Source organism: Paramormyrops kingsleyae, chromosome 9 (assembly GCF_048594095.1).
Source record: "Paramormyrops kingsleyae isolate MSU_618 chromosome 9, PKINGS_0.4, whole genome shotgun sequence".
NCBI classification, from domain to species: Eukaryota; Metazoa; Chordata; class Actinopteri; order Osteoglossiformes; family Mormyridae; genus Paramormyrops; species Paramormyrops kingsleyae.
Window position 1 is genome coordinate 6,550,489 of NC_132805.1, and position 12,236 is coordinate 6,562,724.

A 12,236-nucleotide genomic window follows, 5' to 3' on the forward strand; every position below is an offset into this window, starting at 1 on the left:
AGATGCAAGTACAATACACACTTGCCTAATAATTCTGTATGCAGTGTATTGTATATTTGAAACATTGATACTAGTGGCCTGTAGCTTGCAATGTAATCTTTCTGGAAGAACTTCCTCATATATTATTGGCATCATTATCACAGCTTGGTAGCATCTTATCAGTCCTTTATACTATAAATGGCTGAAATAGGCCACATAAGAAAAAAATATACCTTGCACATTTATGGAACTGCCATTAAGTCATTCAAGTCTTTGAGTTACTTTGGTGATGTTTTTCCATGGACCTCTGAGTAGGTTTTCTGGTTATCAATATTATCAGTTACGTTTGGCGCTTCAACTGATCAGATTCAGAATCAGGTTTATTGGTTAAGTGTGTGTGTGGCACACACAAGGAATTTGGATTCAATTCCAAGAACACTAAACATGCATTTAGCTGTTGTCATCCAATTCCTGACCTGTTACTCAAGCAATCAATCAAGTTCAAGATGTTGATTTTTAATACTAAGAAGCAAGTCAGTCTGAGCTGTAATATTTACAAAGCATTATCAACCGCAGCCAGACTGCTTCACTCAGCAACCGCTGGGCATCTAATAATTCAACTTCCTGGAATAAACCCTCCAGAGGTTTCGCTGTCCTCTACTTTTATCTGCCGACTACTTTTATCTTAATATAGTGCATTTCCCAACACAGTCACCACAAGGCATCTACGACATAGCAAAAGAACAAGTACACTAGACATAGCTGCAGTCACTGGTTCAATATAGTAATGAAATACGGAGAGATGTGCTTCAAACATTAACCTCCACAGACACGCTTTCCACTCCATTGTTCCACATACACAATCTGAATTTCCCTTCACAATTATATTACCCGTTCTTCACTAGAACAGAAAATCAATAACAACTATTGTCTGCTGCCCTTTCAGGAAGACCAATCAACCACGCGACCCTGCTTGCAGGAAGTCACACTTACTGTAATGTACTGCGCCGTACTGTAGATGGCAGAAACGCGCTTCCGGGTATTCAAGCTGCCCTTCGACAGCGCAGAAGAAGAAGGAACTGGAAATCCGGCCAGGTCACGTGAGAGCTCTTAGCTACGGAAGAAAACAACCGCTTTACAGTAGCGGTTGCTGTTTTTAATAAGTAAACGTTTCTTTGTGATTTAGGGTGAATATTGCGCAGGCCGAAGGGGGAGAACGAATGCAAAAGACGTTTTATATTACTTTAGGTTTTCAAACATGGTTTCGGGTCCGCCGCTCTCAGGAGTGAACGTAGTGCTGGTAATGGCCTACGGAAGTCTGGTATGTTTTAAAATTGTTTCATCTAAAAGGCTTAGCAAGTATTCATATTTTGTTTGGAAATTTGTTTGTGTAATTATTTGGCTAATTGCAAGCCGTCAGTGAAAATATTTTAAAGTTGCGCGTAATGGTGCAGCTTAGGATTGAATACAGCATTGCGCTTTTAAAGCCAATATAAATGTAATTTATTACATAACCTAACGTCTTATTTAAGTTCGCAGCCGGTTTTTCTCGGGTCACTAATCGTATAATAAATGTTTTAGTCAGGAAGGCAAAGTACTGCGATGATTCGTGGTAAAGACAGACTTTGCTGGTGCATCTAATGCTGGGACCATAGGGTTAATGTCACGGACTCAAGCTTCTTTATCCCTGAATGCAGGTATTTGTGTTACTGTTCATCTTTGTGAAAAGACAAATCGTGAGGTTCGCCATGAAATCTCGACGAGGACCCCACGTACCGCTTGGACATAACGCCCCCAAGGTGGGTTTGATATGCCCATGTCACCTCAGTGCCCCTCTTCCAGGGATGGGAATCGCGGCTCCTTGAAGGGAGCTCCAGCCTATGGCTCCGTTACTTTTCGAGACATAACTTTTTTCTTAGGGGGTTACTAGGTTTGTCTGCGAAATAATCACTAGGATAATGATAGAGTAAGATTTGGATAAGATTCAGTCTTGGACGTCCATCCAATATACAGTGGTGCCTGCGGTTCACGAACACAATCCGTTCCAGGAAAGTGGTCATGAACCAATTTGTACGCGAACCAAGGCAATTTCCCCCCTAAAAAAGCATTGAAATTCGATCAATTCGTTCACAAGCCTACCAAATAATATTTTTTGTTCATTCATTTTCTGGTTTTTATAGTAAAAACTTTAAAGAAAAACACAATATAATGTGGCGACGGGCGGACCGAGGCATCGCGGGAGCGGAGAGAGAGTGAAGACTTGCTTGCCAGGGAAATCAGGCTCTTGATTAACAGTCCTTAAGGAATGTAATGAGACAATGTCCAAGCAATCGGGAGACACGGCTCCGCTGCACCCGCGTCAGCTGACTGGCTCGTTGTTCACTTAAAGGGGAGTGGAGTGGATTTAGGGCAGGCAATGAAATTAGGGTACGACGATAAAAAAGAACGACTCTGAAGTACGACTCGGTTCATTTTGTTCGTACCAAAGAGCCATTGAAACTGATTGAATCATTTGCAAGCATATCATCAGTACTCTGTTGCGAATGCAGACTGATGATTGCTCTGTGCTCACCCCCAGGACATGAAAGAAGAGATTGAATCACGCCTGTCCAAAGTGCATGCCATCCGTTACGAGCCTCGGCTGCTCTCCGAACAGGACGACCGGCTGAGGAACAGAGCTCAGAATGGTGAGTGACCTTAGTGGCAAACAAATTCCTACAGGATGAAGTCTTAGGCAAAGAAAATGTTTAAAGCTGTTTGTCTTGGTAGTATGTGTACATTTGCTCAGGAAAAAATACTGTAGCACCGGCGGGGCGCATGTCCCAGCATGCCCCGCGTGCAGTTGTAAATAGTCCTTGTGTTGTTGCTGTTATTGTTAATGGTTAATTCCTTATTGTTGCACGTGTGTTTACTTGTGTCTTGTGTGTACCCGGTCTGATCCACATGTGTAATTAGCGTCTGTAAATCCCCCACCGTGTATGCGTCTTACAGTTCGGCGTCTGGCAACCTTGTGTTTCGTATTGGTAATTGGTTCGGTGCTCGTTGGTTGCCGGATGTAGTCCTTTTTCAGGACTTCTAATAAAGAGCGTGTTTTCTCCGGTAAGCAAGTCTCCTTGTCTCTCTGCTGTCGCAATACTAATATTTGAATATATGCAGATTAGCAGTAACGCAATAACAAATAAACAGGAATTTCTAATATACTCTAAAAACAATTACTGACATCCTGTTGTCTAGAAGAACTCCTCTTTAGTTTCCAAACCTTACCTCAGAGCTACCCTAGCTATTCCATATATTAGTTAAATTTCACTGCCGCGTCACATAATGATCTTAATCAGTTAAATAACTCAATAAGGTATTGATTAGCCAAACACGGTTAAAAAATAATGCATGGGTGTACTGGATGATCGCTGCAAATACTGGGGTGACTTTAGGGGAGGTTTTCATATGTTTAAGTTGACACACCTTGGCAGTTGTAATACATTTTTAAACCAACATGAAGATGATTTTTTTTTTTGACTGCCTAAGGCTTTTACATAGTACTGGACATAAATATACATTCTGTACATATTTGCTCACCATTGTTGCTAACTTGCAGTGAGCCGACAGCTTGGATTTTACAACTAGTCGTTTTCTGGTGTAAAGATCTGTTAGGTTGAGGGAGAATGTCCTGAGGTGAATAGCATACACAGAGATATAATTACATGTTGTGCTTGAGTTTTTATGAGAATGGATTGTAATTCCTGCCAAAGTCACCAACACCAGCTTCCCGAGTGACATCTTTATTACATCGTAATGCTTCATTGGAATGTGCAGGAATGTTTTGTGTACTGTACTGTATACTGTGTACTCTTTAAATTAGTTTGCACTATGTTTACTTGTTTGCACTGTGTGTAAATAAAGTGCAAGATTATTCAAGATTATTGAGAGGGATGTTTCAAAATCTGTGCTGCAGTAATGACTTTAGTGAAGGTTTATAGCCCATGCATGATCTGTTGCGTAACTATACTGATCATGTTACACATTAAAGTGTTTTATATACCTGCTCAGTTATGCTTATGTGTTATGTGTCTGCAGGTTGTTATAACTATCTGTACAGAATGATGACCCTTGATGCTATCAGAGACTCGGGTAAGATTTACTGCCTTTGTTAAATGTCTGCCTATTCATCACATAAGTGCTTGTGTTTCAAATCACATCATTGTCAGAAAGTTCCCAAGAATGAAGTAATAGCCAGTTTTGTACCTATTTTCCTTCTGGCACATTTTTTTGTATACTTTTCTGTTCTGCTAGTTTTAGATTGGTTGGCTTTTGAGGACTTCTCTATAATTAGACTTCTGCATTTTAGTCACGCGATGAATACATTCTCTCAAAGCCCTATAGACTTTAATGGTTTAAAGAAACCATTGGAAAATACTGCAGTGTTTTTTTTTTTGTAATCAGAGATTCTTAGGGTGCACCTGAAATTACATACTTGTTTGCTAGGTGGTAGGTGATATATAGTATGCGACATGAGCAGTATGTCTGAATCCTCAGTATGGATTAAATAATAGGTGAACAGTACCCAGGTGACATACTACATTCTGTAAAATTATGAAGTGTAAGGCCAATGCTACGCTATCCCATAAGACCACTGGAACAACAAGGAAAGTCACTTGCTCTGAAATTTGTGTTAATATGGTGGAGGAAGTGCAAATCTCTGTACAAATTTAAGTAGATAGCAATACACAGATACATTTTTTGACTCGAATGAATGAATGTTTTTAACTTTCGTGTGGGTCAAGCTATGTTATTGGTGCATGTCTGGGTCAGGCAGTATGCAAAATGGTGACTGCAGTACAGCTCTGGAAAAAATTAAGACCACAGCACAATTTTTTTTGTTTCACTCATTTCTCAATTTATGGGTGTGCATCTGTCAATAAACTGTATCTTGGTCCTTCTCTGTTTCTCATTACTGAAGGGCTTCTTCCTCGCTTTATGGGACTTCAGTCCTGCTTCTAGGAACCTGATACGATCCTGTCCTAGCAGTGCACTTCACACCTGCACTTAATGTGTCCCGTTCCTTTTGAAGGTCACTTGATGTCATCCTCCAGTTCATGAGAAACTGTCGGATAATCGGATGGTCATCTTTGCCATTAGAAAGTTGCCCTCTACCTGACTGGTTTCTGGTTGTTCCCACGGTCTCCTGTTTCACTTTGTTCTTCTGTACTGCTGTCTTAGAAATTTTGAGCCTGGAAGTAGCCTGCTGCTCAATGTAGCCTCTGCTAGCAGAACCACAATTAAATTATGATTTAAAAATGCAGATTTTTTTTTTTTGTATGAAGTGGTCTAATTTCTTCCCCCCAGGGCTGTATGTCTGAGTGCATGTATACTGCTGGCATGCATGCCTACAGTACATACTGCATTAATGTTCAAGTAGTTAGCTTTTAACAAAACTCAAAACTCAGTTTGTACTGTGTAAGTATGCAGTTTCAGATGCACTCTTAGTCTACCTGCAGTATCCTTCTCTGCTCCTCTTGCAGACATCCCATTCCAGGAGATGGGTCGCAGCCACAGTGCAGTCACAGGCTGCAGTTTCCGCAGCTGGCTGCTGGAGCTGCGCAGCTCCCACTCAGCATTCAAGAACGGCCGCAGTGCTCTCATCGACAGGCTGCTGGAGGGATATGAGAGTGCGCGCCATGGGACAGGGGTCTGTTTCCCAGTTTGGGGGAGGCTATGGCTCTGCGTCAAGCCCCCATAGATTGCTGGAGTCTGTGTGTGGGTGTTTGTGCATGTGTGTGGGTCTATGTGTATGTGCGTGTGTATGGGTGTGTGTGCATATGTGTATGGGTGTGTGCGGGTGTGTTGTGACCTGTCTCTGCCTTTTGCAGGTGTTTGGAGAGGCTGAGTTTTTGAAATACCAGGAGTCTCTAAACGAACTGTCTGAAGTGTAAGTATTCCTGCTGCTGCCCGTAATGCACTGGGTTGCATCCTCAGCCCCTCATGACTGGCGACAAAGTTTGGTAACCAGTCTCAGTGCCTCTAGAAACTTACTAACTTTTACATATAAAAATTGAGAAATATGTGTTGAAAGTATTACTATTTTTAACAAAAACAACTGAGGGTGTTGTATAACTCAGCAGGTTAGGACTCTATGCCTGTGATCCAAAGGATCGAATCCCAGGGCTGGCAGTTTTGATGCCACCATTGAGTCCCCTGAGCAAGACCCTGACCCTGTGCTGTGACCCCCAAGCTTGGTCTTGTACATGTATCTGTGTGTCTTATGCAGAGCAAAATGGGAATCAAGTATCACAATTCCATTCTACATTCTATTATTCTATTACCCAATGCATTTCTTTCTATGCAGTACTACTGGGTGATGTTTTATTGACATAGTATTATGATTATAAACATTCATATTATCATCAGTCTGAATATCATGCATATTGTGGTATACCCTAAACACGTTTCCTTGCATAATGAACTTATGCACTATTTTTACACAAATTCCATCAAGATATGAGCCTGTTGATGTCATTCATCATTATACCTGTCACATGCTCCATAAGTACTATATCACAGTTGTGAAACACTTTAAAAATATTGTGATTTCAGTCTTAGGGAATATCATCCAGCCCTAGTCAAACTTGATCCCTGAAATAAACAAATAAACAATGCGGCACTTAGAGGAAAGTACATAGCGACAAAATGTACTGTCCACACATTGTAGTGTTACACCATAAGACAAAGTTTATTTTCATGTTTTATTAAAATTAATTTCAGTTTTCAGTCTGTTCAAATTGTCAACTTTTTTCGGCATCTGTTTATGGGCATTGAAGTAAAGCAGGGTATCCGCGGATCCTTAAAAAGTCTTAAAAAGTCTTAAATTCGATAATTTAAAAATAAGGCCTTAATTAGCATTAAAATGTCTTAAATTCGCGTTTCAAAGGTCTTAAAAATGAAATCTAACCGACCCTGTAAATAAGATTTTATTTATTCAATTTGAAATCTTTTCGTCTATTTGTCACGTATCACATAATGGGCGGAACCAATTAAAATACGCGTTCGCGGGGAGTTCGCGTGACACAGGCTTTACGGTAACGCTGCGTGAACCATGGTAAAGTTTGAGCTTTAGCCTTGTTTAGCCATGGGGAAATGTAAATTTAGTGAAAATTGGTTACATAACCCTAATTTTGCGCCGTGGTTAAGACCAGTTAGTGGCAGTGTGTTCGAGGTCCGGTGCATACTATGCAAAAAAAACTTAAAACTCGGAACAATGGGAGTGAAAGCTTTGGAGACGCACATGCAGTGTAAAAAACACAAAGTGGCTGCGGAAACCTGTCGGAAAACACCTGGCATTTACCAGTTCTGCTCCGTCGAGCCCACAACAGTCGGCCTACCACAGAGCGCTGCTGCATCCCAAACATCGGCGACTGCATCAGCTTCAACTTCAAGCACTGCGATTTCCGCTCCAGCAGACATCAGAGCAACGTTTGCCTCTACCACAACACTCAGAGCCGAGGTACTCTGGTGTCTGCATACGATAACGAAGCATCAGTCCTATACTGCTAACGAAGCTGTCGGTGACGTTTTCCGAACTATGTTTCCAGACTCTGAAATCGCTCGTACATTTAAGTGTGGCAAAGACAAAACCGCATACATTGCCAGATTTGGACTGGCTCCTTACATAACCAAGCTCCTCGTTGCGGATGTTAACAAGGAAATGTTTGTTTTAATGTTTGATGAGAGCCTTAATGAAACGTCCAAAAGTAAGCAGTTGGACTTGCATGTTCGATTTTGGGGGCAGGATCGCGTCCAGTCAAGATACCTAGGGTCACAATTCATGGGACATGGAACAGCTCAGGATTTGCTTCACCATTTCAAAGTAAGTACCAACCCATCACAAATCAAATTTTTATGTATCATTGGAAGCAATAATTATTCTTATATGATATGGAGTCTCTCTCTCTCTCTCTCTCTCTCTCTCTCTCTCTCTCTCTCTCTCTCTCTCTCTCTCTCTCTCTCTCTCTCTATATATATATATATATATATATATATATATATATATATGTGTATATATATATATATATATATATATATATATATATATATAGATATGTATATATATATAGATATGTATGTATATGTGTGTGTGTTTAATTTTGTTTCATTAACAATCAATCTATTATGGTTTTAATAGAACATGTTTTATGTATAAGTTTTTTATATATATATATATATATATATATACACACATGTATATGTATGTGTATATGTATATATATATATATATATATATATGTGTGTGTGTGTGTGTATATATATACTTTTATATTTTTATTTATTTACCTTTTCCCTAGGAATGTGCATTGCAGTTGGACTTGAAAAACCTTCTATCTGTTTCTATGGATGGACCAAATGTTAATTGGAGGTTTTTAGATCTCCTGCAACAGGAGCATCATGAGCAGTTTGGTGGCACACAGCTAATTGTGGTGGGGAGCTGTGGCCTCCACACCCTCCACAATGCCTGCAAACGTGGCTTCTCCATTTGGCACATGGAGAAGGTTCTAAGGGCCTTGCACATACTCTTCCACAATGCGCCAGCTAGGAGAGAGGATTTCACAGCTCTAACCAAATGCACAAAATTTCCACTTCCGTTCTGTGGACACAGGTGGCTCGAAAATCTACCAGTCGTGGAGAGAGCTTTGGAGGTTTGGCCATCAGTGACCATGTACATGGATGCAGTCAGGAAAAAGAAGATACCAAATCCAGGAACGGCATCTTATGACACTCTTGAAGCTGCTGAAAAAGATCCTCTTATTCTGGCAAAGCTACATTTCTACATGGCTATCACAAGGACCTTCAGTCCTTTCCTTACCTTCTATCAAACAGATGTGCCTGTGATTCCGTTCTTTGCCAAAGACTTGGCTGAGCTGTTGAAGGTATTGTATTTCCAGTACAGCACTCTCATATTGATAATAATTAATCTAATAATTTTATTTAATTTTAAATCTTGTTTGGAAGTTTTCCATTTAATGGCATACATAGTTTATGGAACTAGGAGATGAAGCAAACACTAACAATAGTTGTTACAGTAGTATACTAAAATTGAACTCAAGTAAATGTAACTTTTTTGTGTGTTTTGGCAGAGTATGCTGAGGCGTTTTGTCAAGAAAGAAGTACTCAAGGATATCAGTCCACTTCAGCTGGTCAGATTGGATGTCAGTGACAATCAGAGCTGGGTCAACCCAAAGGAAGTAAACATAGGCTTGGGTGCAGAATCTCTTCTTAAGGTATTGTTTTCAAGTTATTTTGATTCGGCTAAAAGCTTGATTTCATAAAAGGTCATAATAGGTTATAATAGGTTTTTGCATCCTCCCATCAGGAACTACAGAAACAGAAAAAGATAGGGGAACTCACAGTTCTGGAGTTTAGGAAAGACTGTCTTAAAATGATGTCTACCATCATCCAGAAAGTACAGGAAAAGAGCCCATTAAAGTATCCTGTAGTGAGGCAGGTGGCCTGTTTGGATCCCAGCATGATGTTGTCTGACCCTGACTGGTGCAAGAGCAACATGACAAAACTGGTGCAGAAGTTTTTGCAAGCCCAACAGTTGTCAGGAGGGGTGTCTGCTGGTAGGAAAGAATAGTTCAGTTCTATCGAAGTGTAGTAAATCAAGTTGTGAAATATGCCATTATTCTAAATGTAAAAAATGGCTTGTGTAAACATTGTATTAATACTTTATATGCATACTTTTTTAAAAAAATAAAATTAATAGTATTTTTTCCTTACTGTTGTTTTCTGTAGGTGATGTGATAATCCAGCAGTTTAGTGACATGTTATCTGCTGAAAATGAGACCCTTGTCTCATACCGATCCACAGAGACCAGGCTAGATACGTTCTTGCATGGTGTACTTGCCGAGCGCTATGATGAGTTGTGGGGCTTTTGCAAGAAACTGCTTCTCCTGTCCCATGGGCAGGCTACAGTGGAGAGGGGATTCTCCATTAACAAAGAAGTGGAGACCTGCAATATGCAGGAGGAGACAATGGTCACGCATCGACTGGTATGCGATTATGTCAACATCTGTGGGGGGCTCCTCAATGTGCCTATTTCTAAAGAGTTACTGGCCTCAGCTGCATCTGCCAGGTCTAGATATAGAATGCACCTTGATCAGCAGAAGGCTAAGAAAATTACAGATGTCCAGGCACAGAAACGGAAATCTTTAGAAGAAAACATCGAGCACCTGAAAAAGAAAAAGAAAATTCTGGTCCAGGTATCTATGAGCCTGCAGAGGGATGCAGATCAGCTTGCAGAAGAAGCTGAAGGAAAAGCTGGCACCTTGATGGCACAGCTCATTACAAAATCAAACACACTGAGGAAGAGATATAAAGAAAAAACAAGTGAATTACAGCAAATTGAGACCGAGTTGGAGGCAAAGGGCAAAGAACTGAGATCAATACAGTAAAAAACAAATGTTCAGGTTAATGGCATGCAGTGTACTTACTGCTGTGCAGTGTTTGTTTGAAATCTTCATAAGCCCATGGCTGTCAATATTCTTCCTAATGATTAGTCAGTGCAAAGACTATGTTTTGCAATTTTGTTTCACTCTTTCTGTAAATCAATAAAGAGTTTAAGGTAATTGGTTGTGTTGTGTGGTGTTTGCAAATTTGTTACTACAAAATTGGTCTTAAATTTCATTCTGTACGGTATTAAAAAGGTCTTAAAAAGTCTTAAATATAACTCGTAGAAACCTGCAGATACCCTGTAAAGACATAATGACGCATTGTATTGTGATAATTATCATTATCCATTGATAAAATTGATAAAGACCATATCACCTACTCCTACTTTTCACCCCCCCCCCCCCAGTGTTAAAACTCATTCCAGCTCAACCAGTCTGAATCAGCAGCATCAGTCGGCAGCCAAGGACCTGACCAGCTCTCCCAGCCTGACTGGCCCCTCCACCATCCAGGTGACCTACCTGCCTTCTGGCCAGCGCAGCAAGAGGCCCAAGCACTTCCTGGAGCTCAAGAACTTCAAGGACAACTACAACACGCTGGAGAGCACGCTGTGAGAAGACGAGGGCGCAAGGATCAACAGATGCCACGCCGCTAGTTGCTAATGCCTTGCGGGGACCAGCAGAGACACGGAAGGCATGGATCTGAAATTCACTGAGCACGTGGTGGGTGTTTGGAGACGGCACAGTGGCGTGAGGTCAATTAGGGTAGATGTTGAGTCTCCTGGGCTAAACGAGGAACGTCCCATAGAATTCGACGTCCCAGGTGGTACGGAGCCTAGCCAGTGGCAAGCAGTGAAGAGTCTAAGCACTTTTATGGAGCATCGCTACCTGCCTTTTCGATATCCCCCCCCCCCCCCCCAACTCAGATGGGATGTTTCAAACACTGTGTGATATTGGAAACATAGAGGAGAGCGGAGGTTAAATGCCAGTGTCTGTGTTGTGGTCTGCATCGACTGTCTAACGTAGCACAACACGGCACTGACCCGTAAGCCGTAGATCATCGTATTGGCACCAGTAGATATGGATGATCTCGGATAAGTGCACTTCTTGAAAAACCTTGGGACCTCTGTACATACATGCAAGAATGTATTTTTAATTTTTTATGAAGCTGCTTGTGAGTGAGTGTGTGTGGTAGAGACCTGGGCAAAAAAGGTGTTTTGATGTTAAAAGTGCTACGTACTTTTTTTTTTCCTTTGGCAAAATTAAAAGTGCGTATACAGCAGAACACCAGGTTCCATGCTTTTTTTTTAAATTAATGCCAGATTAAAGATGTACAGATTTTTTGGAAGAGTTGTTTTTTACAGAGGAAAAAAGAACAACTATTAGTTGTTGGATCAGATCCGTTACCCTGGGGTCACGCTGGTTAATGGCTTTGTGAACGTCTGTAATAAACCGGTAGAGTTTCCATGTGCGTGCTGTAAGAAATCTTAAACTTGTTTCCTTTCTGGCTTAATTTAACAAACTCAAAGAAATGTAATGTTTTCAAAAAGCGATTGAAGTCTCATGATGTCATTCTGTTCATTCACAAATCAGTGAATCAAGGAGCCCTGCACAAATGAGGTTGCCCAAGCCTGAATGGCCAATGTAATTTTATGTAACTAAGCACAATATGTGATGAAATGTGTATATATAAATTTACCCAGCAATAAAATAGTTTTATGAAACATGAATGGAACCTCACTGCAATTGGGGATCCCTTCTGCTGGAGCAAAGACATTAAAGTAGAATACTTTGGAAGTTAATGCATTTGAATGAAACTTA

The 12,236-nt window shown here is 40.7% G+C and overlaps 2 protein-coding genes across 6 annotated transcripts; both read left to right on the top strand.

Moving 5' to 3' along the window:
• The first annotated feature begins 1,011 nt into the window (after positions 1 to 1,011).
• Positions 1,012 to 12,212, top strand: c9h1orf43 (chromosome 9 C1orf43 homolog). 3 transcript variants are annotated; one of them, XM_023843225.2, is made up of 7 exons: positions 1,012 to 1,300; positions 1,677 to 1,778; positions 2,558 to 2,666; positions 4,054 to 4,107; positions 5,499 to 5,665; positions 5,847 to 5,905; positions 6,099 to 6,744. In XM_023843225.2, the coding sequence occupies exons 1-7, from the start codon at positions 1,238 to 1,240 to the stop codon at positions 6,349 to 6,351; spliced, it is 807 nt and encodes a 268-aa protein (XP_023698993.1). In that variant the 5' UTR covers positions 1,012 to 1,237; the 3' UTR covers positions 6,352 to 6,744. The 3 variants fall into 3 exon arrangements, with proteins under 3 accessions (XP_023698993.1, XP_023698994.1, XP_072572295.1); XM_023843226.2 differs by lacking the exon at positions 6,099 to 6,744 and adding an exon at positions 10,826 to 12,212 and having other exon boundaries at positions 1,021 to 1,300; XM_072716194.1 differs by lacking the exons at positions 1,012 to 1,300; positions 1,677 to 1,778 and adding an exon at positions 1,798 to 2,435.
• LOC140592576 (uncharacterized) lies at positions 6,896 to 10,752 on the top strand. Of its 3 annotated transcripts, none has more exons than XM_072716191.1 (5): positions 6,896 to 7,840; positions 8,316 to 8,897; positions 9,105 to 9,248; positions 9,341 to 9,590; positions 9,763 to 10,752. In XM_072716191.1, the coding sequence occupies exons 1-5, from the start codon at positions 7,103 to 7,105 to the stop codon at positions 10,419 to 10,421; spliced, it is 2,373 nt and encodes a 790-aa protein (XP_072572292.1). In that variant the 5' UTR covers positions 6,896 to 7,102; the 3' UTR covers positions 10,422 to 10,752. The 3 variants fall into 3 exon arrangements, 2 of the variants coding, with proteins under 2 accessions (XP_072572292.1, XP_072572293.1); XM_072716192.1 differs by having other exon boundaries at positions 8,627 to 8,897; positions 9,763 to 10,748; XR_011992905.1 differs by lacking the exon at positions 9,341 to 9,590 and having other exon boundaries at positions 9,763 to 10,744.
• Positions 12,213 to 12,236: the final 24 nt, after the last annotated feature.